This window comes from Chelonia mydas, chromosome 5 (assembly GCF_015237465.2).
Source record: "Chelonia mydas isolate rCheMyd1 chromosome 5, rCheMyd1.pri.v2, whole genome shotgun sequence".
Classification (NCBI taxonomy): Eukaryota; Metazoa; Chordata; order Testudines; family Cheloniidae; genus Chelonia; species Chelonia mydas.
In genome coordinates this window covers 64,164,651-64,185,827 of record NC_051245.2, presented here as the reverse complement: position 1 = coordinate 64,185,827, position 21,177 = coordinate 64,164,651, and the positions used below count along the sequence as shown (strand labels likewise).

At 41.2% G+C, this 21,177-nt stretch overlaps 1 protein-coding gene across 16 annotated transcripts in view; it reads right to left on the bottom strand.

Annotated features, from left to right (window-relative positions):
* PPIP5K2 (diphosphoinositol pentakisphosphate kinase 2) overlaps nt 1-21,177 on the bottom strand; it is a 101,712-nt gene that overhangs the window by 14,499 nt on the left and 66,036 nt on the right. For 5 of the 16 annotated variants that reach the window (XR_006290872.1, XM_037903322.2, XM_043546558.1 and 2 more), the window contains 7 exons: nt 9,662-9,769; nt 9,461-9,577; nt 8,447-8,620; nt 5,621-5,794; nt 4,277-4,346; nt 2,054-2,173; nt 1,108-1,170 (listed from right to left, as the gene is read on the bottom strand). Coding sequence is in view for 15 of the 16 variants with exons in the window: in XM_037903322.2 (XP_037759250.1) it covers nt 1,108-1,170; nt 2,054-2,173; nt 4,277-4,346; nt 5,621-5,794; nt 8,447-8,620; nt 9,461-9,577; nt 9,662-9,769 (826 nt within the window). In the remaining variant the exon portion in view is untranslated. Of the gene's footprint in view, nt 1-1,107; nt 1,171-2,053; nt 2,174-4,276; nt 4,347-5,620; nt 5,795-6,942; nt 6,999-8,446; nt 8,621-9,460; nt 9,578-9,661; nt 9,770-21,177 lie in introns of those variants that run through there. The other 11 variants (XM_043546563.1, XM_037903325.2, XM_043546556.1 and 8 more) reach the window with 5 other exon arrangements.

Genomic DNA, 21,177 nt, shown 5'->3' with positions numbered 1-21,177 from the left:
CAATATTTCAAGTACTACTTCATGACTTTATTCAGAAGCAAAACAAAGTGAGAACTATGCTTTTTTTTTTTTTTTTTTTTTTTAAACCTGAACCATCTTTTAAGTAAAAGGTTTGTTGGAGGTCAATAGCACAGATCTTTATGGCTATTTTCACTTCACTTTCAATGGCAGGACCTTATTACCCTGCCACTGTATTGTGTCAGTTTTAAAATGGTAATTAAAAAAATCTGGAAAAAATCTACACTAAGATGTGATAAATGCTGAAGATTGAAGCCAACTTCTATTTAAAGGGCATGCTGTAGGGCCTATGTAGTGAGCTAGAAAGTAATGAGTAACATATTTCATACTTTCAACTTGCATATGTTAAGATAGGCTTCATTAAAATATGGTAGACTGGAGATGAGTTAGCTTTCACCATAGAGTTCAAGAGGTCAACACAAGACGAAGTCAACTCTAACTGATTATTAGTGAAGTATTCAAGTAACTGGCATATGTGATGAACATATTGATCATTAAGTATGGCAAGGATAAGTAGCAGTTTTTCTGTTCAGTCATCAGAACTGCAGATTAACTGAAATGGATCCTACATTTTACTTTACTTTTTAATCAAGTGACACTTCAAGAAGATGGTAGCAAACGCCTGTTGTCAGATACTGTGATTTTATCTAGATTCAGAAGGCTCAGGGAAACAGTGGAGCGCAGCAGCAGGAAGAGGAAGAAGTAGAATGTTAAACTATTGAGAAGTATATGCCATTCAAGATCAGAAAAGTTGTTTTTATCATATACCATACACAGTCTGATCACCTGAGACATTGGAAAGAATGCAATTTGTCAAAGAATTCATGATTATAAGCAATATTTCCATTTTCACAAGATTTTCTGATGAGTGAATTTTGAAATCGTATTTATATAAATGAATAATAAAGGAGGTATTTAAGACTATATCAATGTATCTAGTGATTATGAATATGTTTGGAACTGTGCTTGGTTGAAGTTAGGAAGGACAGATGATTGGACGAAACTGTACACCCCGTATTTGAAATAAAATGAAATTAAGGGATGAAGCAAGGGAATATTTTTTTTTTTTTAAATAAAAGCAAAACGTACCATTGGTTGGGTGTCGAGCAAATGAGATAGAAAATCTTTTAACAGCAGAACCACGTGTGGTGTCTGAGAAAGAGAAAAACAGGTACCTGAAATTCATAACAGCTACCAAAAGAGGGACACATTTCAAAAAAGGAAAGAAGAAAAAAGATGAAAACGTTAGAATTAAGTGGCATGCAGAAAGGACCAGGGGAAAGGGACAGAGGCCAAAAAGAGGTTAAAAGTAGAAAATGTGGCTTCATTGATAACTGCAAGGTATTTAATGAAGTGTATGAAAGAAAAGCAGGATGAGCTGGTGATTTTGGCATACAAAGTTATATCTGGTTAGAGCTGAACATTGAGAAGAGTGAATGTTGGAAAAAATTACATTAATACTGCTCGACCTTAGTGTTAAAAAAGTAAATTAGCACATTTTCTTTAAATGCTGAAGCCTGTTGTGAAAGCTATTCTACCCAAGATTACTGAAGCCTAAAACCTATCACTCCTCTATCCACACCCACACACCCACCAAAAAGGAATCCTAAAATTTTCACTCAGTAGTATCAAGCTGGTCTTTTCCTTTTGAGTCCTTGTAAATTCTGCATGCAATGTAATATGTTTCAATTCAATGTCAATATGTAATTATCAAAATCAGAGGCTTAAGTGATGAGCACTTCCAACTACATTTTCACCTCTTCATTGTTCTTAAACTGTACATGCTGAAAATCTTTCAATGTATATTGTCTACACGGTACACCAAATAGAGAAGCCAGGAACAAGGATTAACTGTGTCATTAAACTAATATAACCAAGCTATGGGCAGTAAAGAGGCAGTGGAAAGTCGTACAATTAATTAATGCTAAGACAAAGGATTCTACGATTCCACTGAATCAGTAGCCTAGGGTTCATCTTTAGAACCTCAATGTGTGCACATGGATTTGTGTGTGCATCTGAGAGAGTGTGCACATACCATCTATGCAGCCAGAAGAAGTCAGCTTTTTACGTTGAGTACGAGCATAATCCTGTAGGTTAGGTGCGCTTGAAGAACCCCCGAGTACTGAGGTGCTAAACAGGCCCGCACAGTGAGACCCTGATGGGAGTTAGAGAAAATACATACAACAACCAGGTGCTCTTCCATTCACATTGGGGATGCATGCAACATGCAAGCACATGGCTCTTACCACACAAAAGGCAGCCTTTGGCAGTGCCTTGAACAGTTCACAATATGCTTATAATGTCACAGTGGTTGTAACTACCATAATTTATTGTAACTTTTACACATTTGACCACCTTCTGCTACATGTGACTAGAGAGGACTGGACTTTAACAAAGGGACTTCGTTTCCCGTTGTCAGGTTCGGTAAAGAAAAATTACCAGTTAGCATCAACGTAAATAAATAAATACATAAATAAAAAGACATGGAAGTTACATGTTTTAGAACCTGCAGTTCTGAAACAAATATAACCTGGCAAATCTTGCTTATTGCTTTCATGGAAATTGACCCCCTTGACATGGCAGTCTGTAACTTCAAGTACTCACACATTTTCCTCAGACTTTTCACAGAAAAATTTCACTTTCCATCACTCATGATTTAACATGAAACAAGTTAACCAAATTATCCATTCTTGTATCTGTATTTCAGCTATTGTCACAGCCAGCTATAGAATTTTAAAGCAGAAGTTTCACCAGGTTTAGCTTCACTTCTTTCCTAAAGAAGACCCTTGTATTAAGTAGTCCTCCATGTAAAAACCTGTATACTTTTGTTGCCCAATCATGAACAATTTTACCATTACAAGTGGTTTAACAAGTAATTGATGAAATACCATTCATACACTTAAGTGTGAAGACATTTTGTTTACAAAGTCCACTATACTACGAAAATCTCATCCAAATTAAGAAAATGGGAAGAAATTACTCTGTCTAGAATTTGTATTTTCCTTTAATCTTCATTATTATTCTGTAAAGCCAATGTTATTACTTGATGGAGGCCCAGTTCAGATTTCATTGTCTGTATTTCATATACATGGCAGGATATTTAAAAACAGCCACCTACCCACTGATTTATTGCCTTCCAACAGTGGGAAACATTAGTAGCACATGTGATGAATCATGGCCGATATAACTTGGTGCCTGGTCTGTGGCAAAAGCCTTTTCACCAAAGTAATACCTTCAACTATGCACGCAAATGTAACAGCTTCTACAAACTATACTGTGTCATATCGAAGAAGGGTACTATAATTTTAGCAAAAAGTTAGAAAGATTGGCTTCAGTAGTCAATACCACAAGATGTATACATTGTACTAGGAAAATGTAACAGGAGTAAGAATATCACAGCAATAAGACATACAAATAAGTACAAAGCCTTAAATGGAAAGATAGCGGAACTTTTACTTCTAACGTGCAATGCACGGTATTTATGTGTGTGTTTTGTTTAATGTGTCCTGAGTTAGTTATTTCTGAAAACAGACAATTTTTTGCATTTACAGAAAAAGATACAACTAACTTACAGTAGCGCAAGATTTCCTATCTAATGCATAATAACCGTAATGCCTGTTTCATGGTAACAGCAGAAGAACATTTCCTGAATTAAAGCAAGTTAAGATGTTATAATTCACAGTTAAAATTAATTATTCTGTCCATTGATAGGAATATTTGAGGGCGGGAATGAGAGGGAGGTGCAAAAACCTCAGTCTCTCATTAGAAACTAAAGTTTCTTGGTGAAGGACAGGAGGCTGGGGTTTCTTTGCACCCACTAGTATCTCTTCAGTTGTCTCAACTGACCACAGGAGAAGACATTTATTTTCGCTTGAGAAGTGTTTGTAACAGTTTGCATACTGGGGCTTTTGCTTTCAAAGAATTCCACAAAAATATTAACATGTCAGTCATAATTTAAAATTAAAAATAATCCTGAGAACTTTCTTTGGTCAGAGTAAAGAATCAGTGAACAGTCTCAATTGTTTTACTGTTCCCTAAGATCCCGTTTCCATTAAAAGAACTTTTTCTGCTGAAATATTGGTCAACTCAGTGGGTTATACTGTCCCAATGAATTAGGAGATACTATTATATTCAAAATACTTTTTGCTCTTGTTTACACAAGAGTTTTAAAAATCCAAGATCATATATCTGTGTGCAAAACAAAAAGCATTGGAAAAATCTGCTTACTTGAAACAAAATTTCAATTGCATGTACATACCTAAACCACTCTGCTTTTGTTCCAGAATAGTTCTTGGTGTTCGTAAGTTACTATTGTTCTCTGAGAGGACCTGCATATGGAAAACAGAAAAATAAGAAAAAAATAGAATAGCAGCATGAAGTGTCCACTAAACTTGATATATTGGCCTGCTCCAGACCGACAAGTGTTAATAAGCTGTATGATAAATGTTAGTAGAAATACATAAACGAAATATGAAAGATCATGCAATATCCCCTTGTGAAGGGAGTCCATTTCACATATGAAGTCCTTGCAATGAGGTGGTGCAAAGCGGGCATTCAGAATTAAAAAGAACACAGACCAAGACAGAGATGAAACCACAGACGACAGTTGAGATAGATTTTACTTTATTTTACCAAATGCACACTCCTAAACTGCTCCTGTATTGAAAGGGGAATGGGAGCGGGGAAGGAAAGACAGACAGGCTGTTGAAGTCACCATACAGTCACTGATCCATGCACGGGCTCTATCAGCATAGCCTTCAGATGCTCACAGCCTTTACTGATACACTCTTTTACCATATACAAGTTCCTTAAATTTCCAAAAAGGAAATGGAAATTATTGAAACTCTTAGAAAAAGAAAGGGGCATGGTTAGAACACCATCCATTGTCCTATATACAGACAATATTTTGAATTGAGCAATCTTTAGATCGTCACCGATATTTTGACTGTGTCATTTGTCCTGCTCTTTCCCCAATATTTAGACAAAAGTCTTCAAAATATTGTACAATTCAATGGATGAAGTACTGTGTTTGATTTTTTAATTAGATATCTCCAGATATAGGAGTGAAGGCAAGAATGGTTAGTGCTAGAGTTTGTTTCCTGCTCAGTTAATACCAGGCCACTGAAAATATGATCTATACAAAACAAGTTTTGAATAATAATATCAGACCCCACATCAATTATTTTAAGTGGCATCGTCTGTCATTTATTTAAAAAAAGTTTCAATTTACCTACCACCAAATTAAGCAATGCTGTTTTTAAAGTCTTAAAGGACAACTAAGCCAAAGCTGAAGTCAGTTTCATTAGACAGTAGTCTATGCCTTTTCTGGAGCGTTAATGTTTACAATTCCTGTAAAAAAAACTAATTCATTGTGGAAATATCTCTAATTCAGTGAAAATTCTGTGAAAAACATGCATTTGCTTTCTCCTCCTTCCTCCCCCAATATTCTTGGAAGTAACTAGTATTTTTAAAAGTGCATTTTAATGACAAGTGTAAGAATTTACTTGGAATGTAATCCATAACAAGGGATTAGATGTCCTTAAAGACAGTTGGTTGCTGCTTGGAATGCATAATAATGTTTAATGAAGTAAAGTTTAAAAACCTGTTGCCATGAGCCAAAAATACTGGATGTGAAAGCCAATGATTTAGGGGAGACAGGGGAAGAAGTGATTTGTTCCCCTGATCTGCGTCTTCGACGCCCAGTACCCACACCACTGGTGTAATGCAGCCAGGTACCAATACACTCTGGGCTAGACACACTCAGGGGGCTCTCTTCCTGGAAGTGAGAAAGGGGGCAAAAAAACAGCAAATCATGCAAAGTTAGATTCCACAGAGCCAGTGATCAGAAAAAAAAAATACAGTTTGTTTGCACTCTTTCATATACAGCTTTAAAACTATTAAACAGTAATTAGGAATGACTAACATTTCAAACTACATCTTTTAATCCACTACTTTCACCAAGTTTCTGGTAGACTAAAATTTTACCAATAGCAAGATAGAACAACAATGGTAGTCAAAAACTAGTCCACAGCTTTAAAAATGACTGGTAACAGAACACGTGTTACTCTGAACATACTGTTTAATAGTTTTTCCCCCTTCAACGTATGGTAAGCTTTTCTATCTGTTATTTAATAGATTTTTCTTTTGCATTTAAAGTACTACCACTTATTTCAAAGAGCCAGAGGATTTTGGAATGGGACTGGAGATTACATGACTGACCCCGGAGGAGTGGCAAGAAGGATTTCTTAACCTTAAAGCACTAAGGAACTTCTGGCGCCAAAGAGTAGAAAGAGATTTCAAGGGACAATGTCAGGCTAAAAAAAGCAATATTCTTCTACCTGTGTTAATACCACCTAGATTAAACAACACTGAACCTTTTTAGAAATATAAATTTGTTTCTCACAATTTATATTCTTTAGTTTTTCCATTTAATTGTAAGCTCAAGGAAATGAGACTACTCAACTTCATTTCTTGTCTCCATGCACTAATACAGTGCAGCCACGTTTGTATTAGACCCTTCTGAAGACTATAATCCACATAAAATTTACAACTTTAAATTTATTTTACTACAGATTATAAAAAAAAAAAAAAGACTTAGGTTGAGCCCAAACTACCTGACAGTGTCCCTTTAAATGAATGGACTGGAGTGGAAAGAGTCTTATCTTTAAAAAAATAATACTAAGGCAATTTAAGATGAAGTCAAACTATACTTTCAAGATACCAACTGGTCAAAATTCTTCAAAGACTGTTTTGCAGATTTCAGTGAGGGCAGACACAAATATATTAGCTCTTCCAATTTACCTTTTTTGCACAAACTTTCACAGCTATATGAGTAAAATCAAAGACTATTATTCAATAGGAAGTAAAAATTTAGAATTTCCATAAAAGCTGGATGCTGGAACAGATTCTACTTGAATGTTTTACCTGCTGAAAGTCAAAGTTTAGCAATGCATATCAATAATACCTCTTGAAAGCAGCTTCTGAAAATTTACAAAGAATGAAAATGGTTAAAAATTTGAAATACTATAAAACTGCACGTGAACTTCTCTCTAGGAAGGGAGCTTGCATGATCAGAATGAAAGCCACTTTCAAAAACATTGATATTACTCCTCTCAAACATTGCTTATGTTAAAACAGGAAATGCAACCCTGTAATACATTCACAAATATCACCTCTTAATTTTTTTATGTTATATATGGATCATAATAAAACAAAACCATCCGTATTATTCTCCATACGTTGACAGTAACCAAGTTACTTGGAATTCTTACTATTGAGGTACCCATTCTATATAAGCACCTATTCCTGAGACAATATGCAGGGAAAAGGGCATACAGTTCTTTGAGGTTTTAAGCAACTGAGAATAAGGTAGTAAACTGCACTTTTATGTTCTAGTGTCAGGCCAGGTCTACACTATAAACTTACATCGTTGTAACTATGTCCCTCAAAGGTGTGAAAAATCCATACCCCTGAGCAATGCAATTATACCAACCTACTCCCTGGTGTAAACAGCTGCAAACAGGGCTTCTCCCATTGACATAGCTATCATCTCTTGCAGAGGTGGATTAACTACACCAACAGGAGTAGCTCTCCCCTCAGTGTAGGAGCGTCTTCAGTGAAGTGCTACAGCAGTGCAGCTACACCGGTGCAGCTATGCCACTGTGGTATTTTAAGTGTAAACCTACCCTCAGTGTCACTGAGGTACTAGTGTGCACCAGCAGAGTCTTTACTGTTCAGCCATATGAATGGCATACAGTGAATCATCACTGACTTGCCCCACTATTGTGATGTTAGAGCACCTTTTATGACAGTTTCTCAACTCCTTGGTGTCATGGCCTCTATACCGGGAGCACAAAAAGTCTTAGGGCACTTATCTGAAGACTCTGGAAAACACATTCCCTGCCCCTCAAAGCATGCTGCCAATTTGCTCTCTTACCTTCAACCACTGTGCCACTGGAATCAGCTGCTCCCTATGAAAGTTAATTATAGATGGCGAAATTTTCTTGCAGCCACCTCTCCTTCCCCCACCCCAATCCCCACAAATGAAAAAGCTCAATATTTTGTTTCCATTAGCAGCAGTCTTGTGAGAATGCATATGCAAGCAATGTACGTTAGTCAGCTTGGAGAAGAAAGTTGAGACAAAAAAATGTGCATCTTCATTGTCATAGAATAAAAGTTATATAATAAGATTTGAAATACTAAAGGAAAGAAAAAGAATTTATATGGCCCAACAGTCATATGCTGTTTCTGAAATTCCTTTCAGACAACCATTACCATGGAGAATTTCCCATGGAATAACAGCACCACTTTGAGAGGAATGACACCATTCTATTTTTGTGTAATCAAAAACAGAATAGTTTTTACTTTTTTGTTAGAAGTAAATGAAGAATTCATTTCAGTAGACATGCACTGTGACCGAAACACTTACTTCAACAGAACCAATCTTCCTGGATCTTGGAAGGGGCGACTTTCTGTGTATGTGAATTGGGTCTGACACCATTGGCTTGAATACCACTACTGATCGATCCGTTTCATCCCTTTTAGGAGTATGTGACTCCTCATCACTATCATTTTTATGGCAGGTTTTCTTTGAGCCTTCATTCTACAAATAAAGATATTATCTGTTCAAGTTATCTACATACGTTGTACTATTTGGACATAGAAATCCATTAAGGAAATCAGTTATAGAATAATTTAAGCATTTTTTGTATGTAGTAAAGCATTAATTATATGCATGAAGTTTGGTGACACAAGGTTTTTAAACCATACAAATACTGTTTTTTATATACCTAGAGAAAGAATTTGCTACTTTAACTCTCTTCTACAACATGTGACAATGTGACCATATCATTGCTTACACCACCATGTCTTCTTACATGTTTCACTGAATATGTAAAGGGTAAAATCCTGGTTCCATTTAAGTCAATGGCAAAACTCCCATGGACTTCAATGGGGGCAGTATTTCACCCACGGAGTCTTAACATTTGTAACACCAAATTGTTTAACTATATAGATGTACACAGATACAAACTAAAAAATATAATCTATAGTCTCGCTAGCCAATATTCCCCAAAATTCCAATTCATATTTTTTCTTATGCATTTGTCAGAACATTGGAGAAACAGGACTATCTCCAACAACAAATTAGGCAAAACCATAAAAGGTTGCAATTACAAAGGCAGTAAAAACAAATGAGGTGAGTATACACCTTTTATTGAAGTAAAGTATCTATTTGAAATCAGAGGGCCTGAATTATGACGTATAACTGTTACTCATAGTACACTAGTATATTTTTATATGCATACAGTACACACAAAGTTAATTCAAAATCATGCGTCATTCTTTCTAACTAATTCTCCAGTGATTAACACAAAAGTTATTGGAACACATTCATGAACAGAGAATCCTTGAAATTTTGATCTAAGTACGCCAGAAGTATTACCTCTCGGGAGGCAGGTCTATATCCAAAACCAGCTGGTAAGTTTTTATCCTCTTCACAGCCTTTAGCTCCGGGACTAAAGTGAAGCTCCACATGAAAACGTTCCTCTGAAGAAAGTTCCTAAAGACAATGAATATCTACTCTTTAAAACATGGTTTGAACTAATCATATTTCTGTAGATATTTATCAATTTTATTTACTTACCTTGTTTGGGTCCTCATACAGCATGATAACAATCTGGGTCATGTAATTGAGTTCACTGACAATATTGAGATAGTCCATAGCTCGTTTCCACTGTTCCTCTTTTGACTCCTTAAAGAAATGGAAACATTTTGTAACACATTTTAAATAAAAAACCTTTGAAAATAAAATTGAAGTGATTTAAGAGAAAAAGGTGATCTTAACTTATGAATATTTAATTCATATTTTAAAAATAAATTTTACATTCAACCCAAAATGCCCACAGCTCCTCCAAATGAATGAAAATGAAACAAACATTCTAGAAAAACAAACCAAAGACTAGCCCCCCTTCAAGTTCAGATCACATTTAGAACCTTTCATTTGCTGAAATTTTATGGCTGCAGAAATGACTAGAGAATTTTCTGTGAGCCACAGAATGTACCCCTCAACAAGAATGCCCTTCCCTGTAAAAAATAAAAATACTTAATCAAATAGTGATCAATAAACCCATTACTGAGCTCATAGTAAACTTATAATAAGTAGGGCTGTCAAGCAATTACAAAAATTAATTGATTAATCATGTGATTAAAAAAATTAATTGCAATTAATTGCACTGTTAAACAACAACAGAATATCATTTATTAAATATTTTTGGATGTTTTCTTCATTTTCATATATATTGATTTCAATTACAACACAAAATACGAAGTGGACAGTGCTCACTTTATATTTATTTTTATTATAAATATTTGCACTGTAAAAAACAAAATAAATAATATTTTTCAATTCACCTAATACAGGTACTGTAGTCCAATCTCTATCATGAAAACTGAACTTACAAATGTACAATTACATCCAAAAAAATAACTGCATTCAAAAATAAAACAATGTCAAAACTTTAGAGCCTACAAGTCCACTCAGTCCTACTTCAGCCAATCACTCGGACAAACAAGTTTGGTTACAATTTGTGGGAGATGATGCTGCCCACTTCTTGTTTACAATGTCACCTGAAAGTTAGAACATGCATTCGAATGGCACTGTTGTAGCCGGCATCGCAAGATATTTACGAGCCAGATGTGCTAAAGATTCACATGCCCATTCATGCTTCAACCACCATTCCAGAGGACATGCATCCATGCTGATGATGGGTTCTGCTCAATAACAATGCAAAGCAGAGCGGACTGACACATGTTCATTTTCATCATCTGAGTCAGATGCCACCAGCAGAAGATTGATTTTCTTTTTTGGTGGTTTGGGTTCTGTAATTTCCGCATCGGGGTGTGGCTCTTTTAAGACTTCTGAAAAAGCATGCTCCATACCTTGTCCCTCTCAGATTTTGGACGGTACTTCAGATTCTTAAACCATGAGTTGAGTGCTGTAGCTATTTTTAGAAATCTAAGATTGGTATGTTTTGTGTTTTTTCAAATCTGCTGTGAAAGTGTTCTTAAAACGAACTTGTGATGGGTCCTCACCCGAGACTGCTATAACATGAAATACGCGGCAGAATGCGAGGAAAACAGAACAGGAGGATATACAATTCTCCCCCAAGGATTTCAGTCACAAATTTAATTAACGCTTTTTTTTTTTTTTTAAACGAGTATCATCATCAGCATGGAAACATGTTCTGGAATAGTGGCCAAAGCTTGAAGGGGCATATGAATGTTTAGCATATCTGCAATGCCAGCTACAAAAAGGGCCAGCCGAAAGCCTGTTCTCACTTTCAGGTGATATTGTAAATAAGACGCAGGCAGCCTTATCTCCCATAAATGTAAACAAACTTGTTTCTTAGTGATTGGCTGAACAAGAAGAGTGGACTTGTAGACTCTAAAGTTTTACATTGTTTTGTTTTTGAGTGCAGTTATGTAACAGAAAAAATCTACTTTGTAAGTTGTACTTTCGTGATAAAGAGATTGCACTACAGTACTTGTATGAGATGAATTGAAAAATATGATTTTTTGTTTTACTGTGCAATATTTGTAATAAAAATAATATAAAGTGAGCACTATAAACTTTGTATTCTGTGTTGTAATTGAAATCAATATATTTGAAAATGTAGAAAAACATCCAAAAATATTTAATAAATTTCAACTGGTATTCTATTGTTTAACAGCGCAATTAAAACTGCGATTAATCGCGATTAATTTTTTTAATTGCGATTATTTTTTTGAGTTATTCATGTGAGTTAACTGCGATTGACACCCCTACTAATAATACAAATTCCACCAGAAAATAAAATCCCTTCTGCTCTGCACCACTGGGCAGAGCAGGAGAAACATGCTGATTAGTGCACTCTTATTCTGCCAAGGCTCAGGCAGAGCCAACAGAAGGAGAGGTTACTCACGTTGCACAGTAACTGGAGTTCTTTGAGATGTATCTCTGTGGATGTTCCACTTCAAGTGTACCTGCGCCCTGCACCTTTGATCATATATTTTTGACAGCAGTGCCCATCTGGCCCACACATACAACCCACGCATCCTCGTGCCCCACACTGAGGCTTTATGGAGCTGTGCAGGCAAACCACCCTCGGGTCCTTCTCCACCAGAGAATCCCTTAAGGGCAATTCTGAAGAAAAGGGGAAGGAGGGCACGTAGCAGAGCACCCTTTCTTTTTTCAAATAGCAGCTCTGTGGGTCCTCCACTTCAGGTGGCTTCTAAACAGTATCCCCTTAAAGAGGTGGAAGGTTCGAAGCACAGTCCAATACAGAAGAGAGAACTGCATTGGCCACAGCTGCATTTGATCTTGCCAGGGGCACCAGAGCGTAATGATTAGAAAAGGTATGAACAGAGGATCAAGCTGCTACTCTACAGATGTCTACAAGAGGTACATCCTTAAGGAAGGATGTAGATCAGGGGTCTCAAACTCGCAGCCCGTGAACCTCCCTGCAGGGCTCCAGCAGTTTTGGGCTGGGTCTCTCCTTTGGCCACACCTGCTGCCCCTGGGCGCTCCCTCCCCCACAGGTGATTTAAAACAGTTCAGTGCCCCGGCAGCGCAGCAGAGCTGAGCGGCGTCTACTGCTCGCTCCATGTGTCTGCCGGCCGCTCCCTGTGCTTCCCCGCGCTGCCCCTGCCCCAAGTGCCCCTCCAGCCAATGGAAAGCTGCAGGGGCGGGGGCAGCAGCGCTTGGAGGCCACCTGGCCCACCCTGCCTTGGAGCTCCAGATAAGCGCCACACACCCTGACCCCCTCCCAGAGCCTGCACCCTCACCCCCTTCCTGCCCTCAAACTCCCTCACAGAGCCTGCACCCCCTCCCCACACCCCCCAAACTCCCTCACAGAGCCTACACCCCTTCTCTCACACCCTCTCCCACCTCCAAATTCTCTCCCAGAGCCTGCACTCCCTCTCCCCTCCCAGAGGCTACAACCCCACCCTCCTCCTCCTGCACCCCCACTCTCTGCCCCAGCCCAGAGCCTGCACCCAAACTCCCTCCCAGAGCCCAACCTCTCACCCCTTCTGCACCCAGACTCCCTCCCAGAGCCTGCACCGCAATTCCCTACCCCAGACCTCCTCCCCAACCCAAACTCTGTTCCAGAGCCCTAGGCAGGTGCGGGGTGGAGTTTTGGGCAGCATGAGTGACATTATTGGCTCGCTGGGAGGATTTGAGGACAGGCACTGGCCCTAAAGTAAATTGAGTTTGAAACTCCTGACGTAGATAATGCTCTTGTAGAATGTGTTATCACTCCTGAAGGGGGTTGGACATGAGCTCTGTCGAAACAAGTCTTAATACAACCCGAGATTCACACAGACAACCACTGTTTCAAAATTACCAATTTAGTTTCTGTCCGCAACGGATACAAATAGTCTAAGAGATTTTCTAAATGGTTTGGTCCTGTCTAGGTAGAAGGCAAATGCCCGTCTCACATCTAGAGGCTTCTTGACTAGTCCGAAGTAGTTTTGAGAAGAAAGCCAGAAGATGAATGCTTTGATTAATGGGGAATTCCGAGGACATTTGAGGTAAGAATCTTAAATAGGCCCATAACACTGCCTCTTCGGAAAAATACTATAAATCAATTCTCCCACCTTTCAGGCAAAAGTGATCGCTACAAGAAAGGCTGTCTTCAAAGATAAATCTAATAATGAACACCTAGCTAGTGGTTCAAACAGATACTTCATAAAGCCACTGAGAACAGGTTCCGGTCCCAGCTACGAGTAGGATCTCTGATTTGTGGGGAGCTATTTGACAGACCTTGCAGGAATCTTGCTGTAGAGAGGTGAGTGAACAGAGAACCCCACCCCCCGCAGCTCTCAGTGGCAATGGTTCGCCATTCCCGGCCAACGGGAGCTGTGGGGGGCCGTGCCTGTGGATGGTTAATGTCAGCAAAATGTCTCACGACCCACAATCAGATGACTCTGGTTGCCTACCACTGATCTATGAGAACCACCAAGCTGAGAATATCATGTGAAGGACTCTGCAGTTCAGTTCCCATTCATAATTTAGAAAGAAATGTCTGCCATGGTGTTTTGAATAACTAGGTAGTAAGAAGCCGAGATGACTATGTGGTTCATTATGCACCAATTACAGAGTTTTATTGCTTCAGCAAAGAGAGATGGGGAACATGTTCCTCTCTGACACTTGATATAGAATCATAGAAGATTAAAGTTGGAAGAGGCCTCAGGAGGTCATCTAATTCAACCCTCTGCTCAAAGCAGGACCAATCAAACTAAATCATCCCAGCCAGGGCTTTGTCAAGCCAGGCCTTAAAACCTCTGAGGATGGAGATTCCACCTCCCCCCAGGTAACCCATTCCAGGACTTCACCACCCTCTTAGTGAAATAGTGTTTCCTAATATCCAACATAGACCTCCCCCACTGCAATTTTAGACCACTGCTCCTTGTTCTGTTATCTGCCACTTTGAACAGCCTAGCTCCATCGTCTTTGGAACCTCACTTCAGGTAGTTGAAGGCTGCTATCAAATCCCCCCTCACTCTTCTCTTCTGCAGACTAAATAAGCCTAGTTCCCTCCTTTCTGTAGTGGGGGGGGGGGGGGGGCGGCGGCCAAACTGGACACAATACTCCAGATGTGGCCTCACCAGTCCCAAATAGAGGGGAATAATCACGTCCCTTGGTCTGCTAGCTCTGTCCCTTACTAATGCAGCCCGGTATGCTGTTACCCTTGTTGGCAACAAGGGCACATTGTTGACTCATATCCAGCTTCTCGCCCACTGTAATCCCCAGGTCCTTTTCTGCAGAACTGCCACTTAGCCACTGGATCCCCAGCCTGTAGCGGTGCATGGGATTCTTCCGTCCTAAGTGCAGGGCTTGTTGAACCTCATCAGATTTCTTTGGGCCCAATCCTTCAATTTGTCTAGGTCACTCTGGACCCTATCCCTACCCTCCAGCCTACCTATCTCTCGCCTTAGTTTAGTGTCATCTGCAAACTTGCTGAGGGTGCAATCCATCCCAGCATCCAGATAATTAAGGAAGATGTTGAATAAAACCAGCCTTAGGACAGACCCCTGGGACATTCCGCTTGATATCAGCTGCCAACTAGACATCGAGCCCTTGATCACTAAATGTTGAGCCCAATGACCTAGCCAGCTTTCTATCCACCTTATAGTCCATTCATCCAGTCCATACTTTTTAAACTTGCTGGCAAGAATACTGTGGGAGACCGTTATCAAAAGCTTTGCTAAAGTCAAGGAATAACACATCCACTGCTTTTCCCTCATCCACAGAGCCAGTTATCTAGGTCATAGAAGGCAATTAGATTGGTCAGGCATGACTTGCCCTTGGTGAATCCATGTTGGCTGTTCCTGATCACCTTCCTCTCCTCTAACTGCTTCAAAATGGATTCCTTGAGGACCTGCTCCATGATTTTTCCAAGGACTGAGGTGAGGCTGATCAGTCTGTAGGTTCCCTGGATTCTCCTTCTTCCCTTTTTTAAAGATGGGCACTATATTTGCCTTTTTCTAATTGTCCAGGACCTCCCCCAGTCACATCAGCCAACTCTCTCATCACCCTCGGATGCATTAGTCTGGACCCATGGACTTGTGCATGTCCTGCTTTTCTAAATACTCCTTAACCTGTTCTTTCACCACTGAGGGCTGCTCACCTTCTCCCCAGTGCTGCCCAGTGCTGCCTGTGAAGACCAAAGCAAAAAAAAGCATTCAATACTTCAGCTTTTTCTACATCTGTCACTAGGTTGCCTTCCTCTTTCAGTAAGGGTCCCACACTTTCCCCACACTTTCTTCTTCTTGTTGCTCACATACCTGTAGAAACCCTTCCTATTACCCTTCATATCCCTTGCTAGCTGCAACTCCAATTGTGCTTTGGTGTTCCTGATTACACCCCTGCATGCTCGAGCAATATCTTTATACTCCTCCCTAGTCATCTGTCAAAGTTTCCCCTTCCCTGTAAACTTCTTTTTTGTGTTTAAGATCACTGAAGATTTCTCTGTTAAGCCAAGCTGGTCGCCTGCCATATTTGCTATTCTTTCTGCACATCGGGATGGTTTGTTCGTGCGCCCTCAATAAGGCTTCTTTAAAATACAGCCAGCTCTCCTGGACTCCTTTTCCCCTCATATTAGCCTCCCAGGGGATCCTGCCCATCAGGTCCCTGAGGGAGTCAGTGTCTGCTTTTCTGAAGTCCAGGGTCCGTATTCTGCTGCTCTCCTTCCCTTCTTTTGTCAGGATCCTGAACTCGACCATCTCATGGTCACTGCTGCCCATGTTGCCACCCACTTCTACGTCCCCGACCAATTCTTCCCTGTTTGTGAGCAGCAGGTCAAGAGGAGCATGGCCCCTAGTTGGTTCCTCCAGCACTTGCACTAGGAAGTGGTCCTCAACACTCTCAAAAAACTTCCTGGATTGTCTGTGCACTGCTGTATTGTTCTCCCAGCAGATGTCAGAGTGACTGAAGTCCCGCATGAGAACCAGGGCCTGTGATCTGGAAACTTCTGTTAGTTGTCCGAAGAAAGTCTTGTCACTTCATCCTCCTGGTCTAGTGGTCCATAGCAGATGCTCACCATGACATCAGCCTTGTTGCTCTCGCCTCTAAACTTAACCCAAAGATTCAACTGGCGCTCAATGTAATACACTCATGTCACGTTGTCTGTCATTATCTTTACTGACTTCAATCTGATTAGAGGTAGAAAGCATAGGCAAACATTTTTGACTGCTCTCAGGTCTTGTTCAGGTTCTTCCACCAGTTAAGTGAATGTAGAACTTATTGGGGAACACACAGTAACCTGCCTAGATTGTGTTTGTGGGGTTTGCACATCCATGTAAACCTTGGAGATGTAACCTGGCATGCTGCACTACATAGAAATATGTGGATATGCATCACAGCAGCTGAAGGCAATCTCTTACTGTAAGTTGAGCGCTGCCCTGAATTCTTGAGATAAGATTCACTAGTGCGAGAAATCTGCTAGTTGCTAGGTATGCTCTGCCTGTCAGTGCATCCAGGAAGCCCCTACAAAATCTAGACACTATAGTGGAGTCAAAATGGACTTTTTGATATTGATTTGAAGGCCTAGGCTAGAAAACCAAGAACATGTGATCTTTACTAACTCCAGCACTTCCCAATAGGATCTGTTCTTTTTCAGCCAATCGTTTAAATACAGGAAAATGATTATGCCCAAATGACAAAGGTTGGCAACAACTACTGCCAGCATCTTTAAGAACATCCTTCGTGCTAAAGATAGTCCAAAAGGAAGCACCTTGTGTTGATTGTTCATTGTTGATCTGGCAATGAAGAAACCTCCTATGTAATAGGCAAACAGCATCATGAAAACGTGTGTCTAGTTCGCGATTCTTGACCTACAAATCTCCTAATTCGAATGACCAAATTATTCTGCCAGGGTCACCATCCTGAATTTTTGCTGTTTTAAATATCTGTTTAGAGACCTGTGGTCCAAAACTGGTCTCCACGCTCCCTTTTTTGGGGGAATATCTGAATGAAATCCACTTCCTCCATGTTGCATAGGAATGGGTTCTATTGCTCCTAAATTTAGAAGTGAGGTCACTTCTTGTTCTAGTACTTGACCACCAGAAGGATCCCTAAAGAGGGACAGGGATGGATAGGAGGGATAGCCTTGAAATGGATAGTGCAACCAGAAGTTATGGATTCCAAAACCCATTTGTCCGATGTTATATGCTCGCATGCATCCTGAAAATGGGAGAGGTGGCATCCGAAAGGAGGTAGGGGGTAGGATGTTGCAGCTGGATAGTCACTTTGACGGAGAACAGTTCAGACGCTCGATCAAATCATCAAAATTGTCACTTGGAGGACATGGATGGTTGAGAAAATGTAGTTATAGCTGATGGGACTTGCAGCCAGAAAGTTTGAGCCTCTTATGGTCCTTGCTGTATGGGGTGGACTTGAGCTATGTTGCCTACCTCGTTCATTAACGGCATCTACTACTAGGGAGTTCAGAGCTGGGCGAGAGAACAGAAACTCTGATTCTCCATCAGGAACATAATAGTTTTTATCAACTCTGTTGGAGGTAGGCAGCGTTGTAGCTAGGGTTTGCCAAACAGTCTTAGAGGGCTCCATAAGAGCTTCATTCACTTGAATGGCAATTCTCATCGATGACAAGGTGTGTAAGATGTCTAGGAGCTTATGGTGGGACTCCTGAATCTCCTCTAAGACAGGGGTTCTCAATATTTTTCTTTCTGAGGCCCAGCCAATATGCTTAAAAACTCCAGAGCCCACATGTGGAACAACTGTTTTTCTAAATATAAAAGCCAGGGTCAGAGTTAGGGAGTAGCAACCAGGGCAACTGCTCATGGCCCCACGCCACAGGGGGCTCCGTGAAGCTAAGCTGCTCAGGCTTCAGACCCGCCACGGCAGGGCTCTGGCTTTGGCTTTCTGCCCTAGGCCCCAGCAAGTTTAGTGCCGACTCTAACTGGCGAACCCCCTGAAACCTGCTCGGTTGAGAACTGCTGCTCTAAGGGAATCTGAAGCATGTCAGCAACTTGTGTCATCAGTTCCTGAAATGGTCTGAAGTCATCTTCCATAGAAGGTGGTGGAGGCATGACAGCTTCATCTGGTGATGAAGAGGAAACATTCATAAGAGGTGTTACCTCCTTGTCTGCCCTTGTTCCTCAAAGGTCTCTTCGTCTGGCATGGTTGGTTGTAAAGGGGGTTAAAGAGAATGGGTCCTTCTCTGTTCCCTCTGGTGGTGTGAAGACCTCATCACAAATTTCTGGTGACAGAACATCCATGGATCCCAGAAAGGCCACTGAGGGGGGCCAAAAGGCATAGGTTGAGGCATCGATGTTTCTGCCAGGAGGGTGTCATTTGAGGTCTATCCTCTTGCAAAACATCAGGGCAGGAGGGATAGTGGTGAGTTCTAGAATAGACAGGGGAACACTGCACAGAGATCTGAGAATCTGAAGCATCCTATTCCACATACTACAGAGTATGGTGGGAAGTTGTTCAGCTTGCAAAGACGACAAGGGCAAGCATGGTTCCTATGTGATACAGGGGGTGGTGACTGAGCAGGTCTTGACACTAACAAACCCCAGCACTCATTAATAGGGGAGACTCTGGCTCTGAAGAGCAGAGTCCTTAGGTACCTGAACTCTTGAATTACTGATAGTAGAGACTGGTCTGGGAGAAAGCCTGAAGTATGGTTTCTGTACCAATGTAATTGGCACTGAGAGCCTGGCCTGGGACTGTGTCAGTCCCAATTCCCTTGGTACCACATGAGATTTGGCAGTCTTTGGTACAGTTGACTTCCTTGATATTAGTACTGAGTGTTGTTCTAGGACAGGCGTATAACTCTTTCCACCTATGTCTCTGCCAGTCAGGATCCAGGTACCCAAACTCGATACCAAGTCTGTCTTAGACTGAGTTTTCTTCTTTGCCTTTGCAGTACCAGCATCACTAAGCCTGCATGGAACTCCCCTTGGGACCTGAGGTCTCTGTAGCTCTCCTGTGCTTTGGTGACTGAGATTCTCTTGGAGATTTACTCCCTACCTCCTCCTGTTTAGAGGCAGATGAGGACTTTGCTACTGTAGAAGTACTTGATGCTGCAGTACCTCCTACCTTTCTAGTGGTCTCTGTTGACTGAAGTCTTGGCATGGATGGGGCACTATTGGTACTGGGAGATCTATGTACCGGGGGGGGTCCTCTGCCCTTGGCTCTGAAGCTGAATGTAAGGCTTGCTCTATCGTTAGAAGTTCAAACTTGATTTCCCTATTTTTTTCAGGATCTACTTTTGAAGGATGTGCAGATCTTGCACTTACTAGGCATATGGGTATCACCCAAACAGCCGAGGCACTGGGGATGGCCATCACTGATTAGAATAGCCTGGTGGCAGGAGACACCCATCTTGAATCCCAGGGAACTCAGCATTCCCAAGGAAAAAATTACAAAATAAAAGATAACCCGAAAGAAGAGGAAATTCTAAACTAAGAATAAAAAGATTTTAAAAACAATTTTAAGGGAAAGAACAAGAGAAGGAAAGTAACTAACTATCCAAATGCTGAACAGAGAAGAGGCAAAAATTGCAGAAACTGTCTCGGGCCAAAGGCAGTTAGTTGAGAAGGAACTGAGGGCTGTTTTTCTGCACAGCCCCATGTAGTCTCGGTGCAGGACACAAGGAATGAATGGGCTAAATGGGCATCATTACCAAAAATATCTGATCAAAGGCGCAGGAGCCCTTGAAGTAAAGAATCCATAGTCCTGCCCACAAGATGAGTGCCAATCTTGGTACCCACAGTGTTCCATGAACGGCCGCCAGTGTGGATCAGGCGATGGACAATGGGAGGAGGATCATCCTGACCTAGAAGTCAAGGAGTCCCAGGCTTCAGGGGAGAAAGGTGGAGCCAGCCCTGAAGGTCTGAGTAACTGGTGGGACTCGTCCATACACCAGAATGAAGAGGGAACTGGCGCCAACGGTGGAAATGCTATCGCTGGCACTAAGTACACCTTTGTTGTTTCCGGCACCAGAAGTGGTGTCAACCCCGAAGTTGGCAGCGGCACCAATGTGACTGTGGCAAAGTGGAGGGCGGCAACTGCTGCCACAGTAACATCGGCTGAGCCAACAGCAGGGGTGCTGAAGATGTTCTCTACGCTAAGGACGTCCCTTGTGCTGAGCCTGGCATTGGCTCCTGCTTCCACTGACTATGGAAGGGAAACACCAGGGTGCGGTGGTGACAGAACCCCAGGTTCAGCAGCTCGCCTAGCCAACGAGCCTATAAATGACACAGCAATGGCAAAGTCCTGGACCAAGGGAGAGGTTGAGACAAAAAGGCAGAGGAGATCTGTTGTTGCCTGATACGCTGCTGACACAGAAACAGCCAGTGCTGGCATTGCCCTCGTTGGTACCAGACTCAACAAACGCCCCGCGTCCGAACTGGGGTCAACAGTAAGGGGTCTCTCACTTCCTTGTGCAGTACTAGAAAGTGGTTGACGGGACCTGATCCATCCCATGTACCAACATTCACATCATGCCAGTCTGCACTCTTTCTGAAAGGGACAGATGAGTCCCCACACGATTTGGAGTGACCTTGATGGTCTTACGTGTGGTCTTTTCTTGATGGTCTTTTCTTCAGTGCAGTTGAGGAGGAGTGACTCCTGTGTCTCTTTGGAAAGGT